The sequence below is a fragment of the Temnothorax curvispinosus genome, unplaced genomic scaffold (genome assembly GCF_003070985.1).
Source record: "Temnothorax curvispinosus isolate PA1 unplaced genomic scaffold, ASM307098v1 QBEX01013836.1, whole genome shotgun sequence".
Lineage (NCBI taxonomy): Eukaryota > Metazoa > Arthropoda > Insecta > Hymenoptera > Formicidae > Temnothorax > Temnothorax curvispinosus.
The window spans coordinates 2,446-6,753 of record NW_020223616.1 but is presented as its reverse complement, the minus strand read 5'-3'; the positions used below and the strand labels follow the sequence as shown (position 1 = coordinate 6,753).

At 38.1% G+C, this 4,308-nt stretch overlaps 1 protein-coding gene across 1 annotated transcript in view; it reads right to left on the bottom strand.

Moving 5' to 3' along the window:
* Positions 1-3,912, bottom strand: part of LOC112464039 (cytochrome P450 4C1-like) — a gene marked incomplete at its 5' end in the record, with an annotated part of 12,219 nt that extends 8,307 nt beyond the window's left edge. The window contains 3 exons of the mRNA XM_025030809.1: positions 2,087-2,180; positions 2,376-2,561; positions 3,822-3,912. Of these exons, the coding sequence (XP_024886577.1) occupies positions 2,087-2,180; positions 2,376-2,561; positions 3,822-3,912 (371 nt within the window). The remainder of the gene's footprint in view (positions 1-2,086; positions 2,181-2,375; positions 2,562-3,821) is intronic.
* Positions 3,913-4,308: the final 396 nt, after the last annotated feature.

Below are 4,308 nucleotides of genomic sequence, written 5' to 3'. Positions count from 1 at the left end.
TTTCAGGAAATAATTGACCGAATCTTAAAGAATTGTATATAAAACAGGGGTAGAATTTCCCGGGGAGTGCTATAAACTGTATAGTTTTTCGTTACCCATCTTTTTTAAAACCGGTATCCAAAGTTTTTCCAATTTTTCGGGAAATAATTGACCGAATCTTAAAAAATTGTATATAAAACAGGAGTAGAATTTCCCGGGGAGTGCCATAAAGTATATAATTTTTTGTTATCGATCTTTTTGGAAACCAGTATCAAAAATTTTTCAAATTTTTCTGGAAATAATTGACCGAGCAGAAAAAGATTGGTTACGACATGTTTAATCCACGAACACTCCTTATGTTAGTTCACAATAAGGATATTGAAACATAAATGAAGTCGTTTTAAGAAAAACGACTCCCGGGCGAAGCCCGGGTAACCAGCTAGTATAGTATAAACATTATATAAGTATTTTTTTTAACTATTTACTCTTATATTAAAGATCCATCCAACTTTATATTTGACTGTACAATTTGTGCATGTTGTTTCATAATGTTGCGGTATTTAACATGTAACGATGCACCCCGTGCACTAAGCATCGTTCCCGGCAAACGACCGCCGGATGCCGCCCGACCGACGACCAGTCGGGCGAAGACCAGGGCGCGGTGCGCCCACATTTTTAAACAAAGTCAAAACGCACCGTGTGCGCGGGCCAAGCGCGGCACCGGTGCCTCCCGACGAGCGACGACGGGAGCCGAGCCGCCCCGAGGACGAGCGCGGCGCCGCGCCGCCCCACCGCAGCGCGACGATCGGCGCTCCTAGCAAACCCGCCGCGCCGGGCGGGTATATAAACCGCCGTTGCGACAAGAAATAGACACTTCGTCGAAAGATCCGCTTCCAAGAAGAAACTTAGTCCCGACTCCTAGGGAACACGCCAACGAGGTCCGGTGCTCCGAGTCTCGACTGAGAGCTCTCAGGTGTTCCCGCACTCCCTCAGAACTCACCCCGAAGGCACGGTTTTGCGGGGTCGAGCGCGCTCGGCCTCGCAACGAGGGCTCTCGCTGCCGCCGCCCCGGGGCTCCGGAAATCTCCCATACTACGCGTTCCCTCACGCATATCATCGCGATGCCGCAACATCCGCGAGCCTCCAGGCATTATACCGCGACCGCCTAGATATAATACGGTTATGTAATATACCGAGCCCGAGTACTACGTCTATGTAACGACACCGCGTTCGTCATTAACTACCGCGCCGTTATCAAGTGCAAAGGCACTACCTGTAATTATACCGCGTCCGCCTATATGTAATACGGCTATGTAATATACCGAGCCCGAGTAATACGCCTATGTAACGATACCGCGTTCGTTATTAAATACCGCGCCGTTATCAAGTGCAAAGGCACTACCTGTAAATATACTGCGTCCGCCTATATGTAATCCGTCTCTGTAATATACCGAGCCCGTCGAGTAACGATACCGCGTCCGTTATTAAATACCGCGCCGTTATCAAGTGCACATGCACTGCCTGTAAGATACCGCGTCCGCTTCTGTACTGTAATACGTCTATCGAGTAACGATACCGCGTGCGTTATCAAGTGCACCCGCACTACTTCTCCGTTGTATATACCGCGTTCTGTCCGTCCCTGCGCTATATCAAATACTACCGAATCCGTCGAATAGCGTGCTACCGCGTCCGTTACCGAGTGCATCCGCACTGCCCCTTCGTTGTATATATCGCGTTCCACCCGTCCCTGCGCTATATAGAATACCCGCATATGTAATAAGCTGAATAAACTAATGCATGTAGCACTAAATTGATTATTGTCTCTGGGCCTTTCATCGGACTCCTGATCCCGCACACCAGTCCGCGTTCGATAAAGTCAGGCCGTTACAAACATTTAAAATACTTTAAACAATATTTATTTTTAAAATAAACAATTTAATAATTTATATGTGATTTATAAATTTTTAATTACCACCCAGAATAATGTTTTATCACAAGTATTATGATTTATTTTGATATAATTGTACAACAATATGAATCTATGTCCTTAAAATAGAATATGAATATACCGCAGTGTGTTATTTATTACAACTATAAATTATTATACCTATAAATTAAAAGTTTGCCTATCTGATGAACCGCTTCTCGATACCGCTGCTGGAACGTATCATGGCCATGTAGAGAAGTACCCATGGCAGTTTCTGCAAACACATTTGTAAAAGTATCATGATATCATAATATATATTATTATATATCCTATGTTAAAAATATCTTACAAATAATATTTGAATCAGTATGTTGTGATATTGATATTTTCAATAAAGATATTGTATTTTGTCTTATATCATTTGTCAATAGAAATAAAATTCTGTACAGTAATAAACACGACGTCATACCACATATTGCATTCAGCGTATATTTACTGACAAACGGTATTAAATCTTTTACAACTGTTCCTCCTGTATGTTTCAAAGACTTGGTCATGCTCTCGCCTTCTTCAATCAAAATCTCAACAAAATTTTGTAATATATTAAAATGAAATGTAGGGGTCAATATCTTTCTTCGTGAATGCCACTTGGCGCCTGAAATATAAACAATATAATTGTGAGATAACGATGTAAAACAAATATTGCGGTGAGATATATATTTTGTTATTTAATTTTGAATTTATCGATTTTTAATGACCATCGACTATTTCAAAGAACCTTGCCCATTTTGAGTTCCTCGCATCTAGTAATGAGTTACATAGTAATCGATAGATATGGTTCTTTGAAATAGTTGATAGGTGCCGACTTTGTGGAGCCAATGCACCTTTTACCCCCCCCTCCCGAAAATTTCATTATCGGGAGAAGAGGGGGGGGGGCAAAAAGTGCATTGCCCTCACAAAGTCGGCGCCTATGACCGTATCTGTCGATTATATTATTTGTCAATAAAAATAAAATTTTATCGTTATTAATATTACTCTAATTAAAGCTTATTATGTATTAATATTATTACTTTAATTAAAGGTGATTGATTGGAAAAAATTTAAAAAAGTTTCTCTTGTGTGATAATAATTGACCAATCCGATATTGAGAATATGCGAGATCTGTTTAAAATGAAAATAATCCTAAATTTTGTCTTTATAATTTTTTATGTTTACAATTTATTGGATTTTGTCTTCTTCGAGATATGTCCCTTCTCATTAATTTGACACATCACTCTCGCGCAATATTTTCACTTCTGGAAATATCTCCAAGTCGAAGGCCAGGTCGAGAAATAGGGAAACTAAGGAACCATGATTATCTTTGTTTTTGTAGAATTCAAGAGATCAGCAGCGATGTGCGCACGATCGCGTTGTTGTAATGAAGAAACCATGAGTTGTTTTTCCACAGTTCAAGCCTTCTTCTCCTAACACTTTCTCGACTGGCTTTCACGAATTATTTTTTCTTTTTCCAAAACAAACGGCATAGAAGTAGAAAGTGGGGCCAGAAGAAACATATTTTGAAAAAGACAGGGAGTAAGTTGTAAGCAAACCCCTAAAAATTATATAAAAGACAAAATTTGAGAATTGTTTGAACAAACTTCGTATATCATATCAAATTTAAGTCATTCATCAAAATGGCATTTACATTTATATCAAAGTTTCACTTATTACATTATATCTAAAAGAAAGAATATAATTATATAACTTTATCATTTATAAAATATACTTAAATTACTTATATAAATATACTTAAATATATTTAAATTTTTTTGCAGAAGTTTATTTTATTATCAAAAAAATTGAAACATAAAAAAAAACTTAATAATAAGCCAAAACAACATTTAATAAAGCATGTACAATTATATATCTTTGTTACCTTTACTAGTAAGAAGACCAGTACCAAACCAAGGGTGTAAAATATTATAAAAGAAACTCTTTTCGATGTGTTTCGAGCTGGTTAATATTGCCTGAAATTACAGATGGCATTAAGTTAATTAAATGTGCCCAGATAGCCAAGTCTGTCGAAAACAGATTTTGTAAAATCTTGCTACAAATGTTGTTGACAAGAAGGATACAAATTTAATACAGAATTTGATTTAACAAATAATGTCGACAAAATGCTAGCAAATATGCAACAAAATCTGCTGACATAATTAGATAGCAAATTGCCAACAAAATACGGGCAAATGTGGCCATGTAACCAGACAGCAAATTGGCAGCAAAAACCGAGCAAAATTTGCGTTGAGCACTCTAACAATAAATTAGCGGCAAAAATCGAGCAAAATCTGTGTAGCGCTGCCTGACGACACTTTGGCGGCAATATACGGGCAAATATACTCATATAACCAAACAGCAAATTGGCG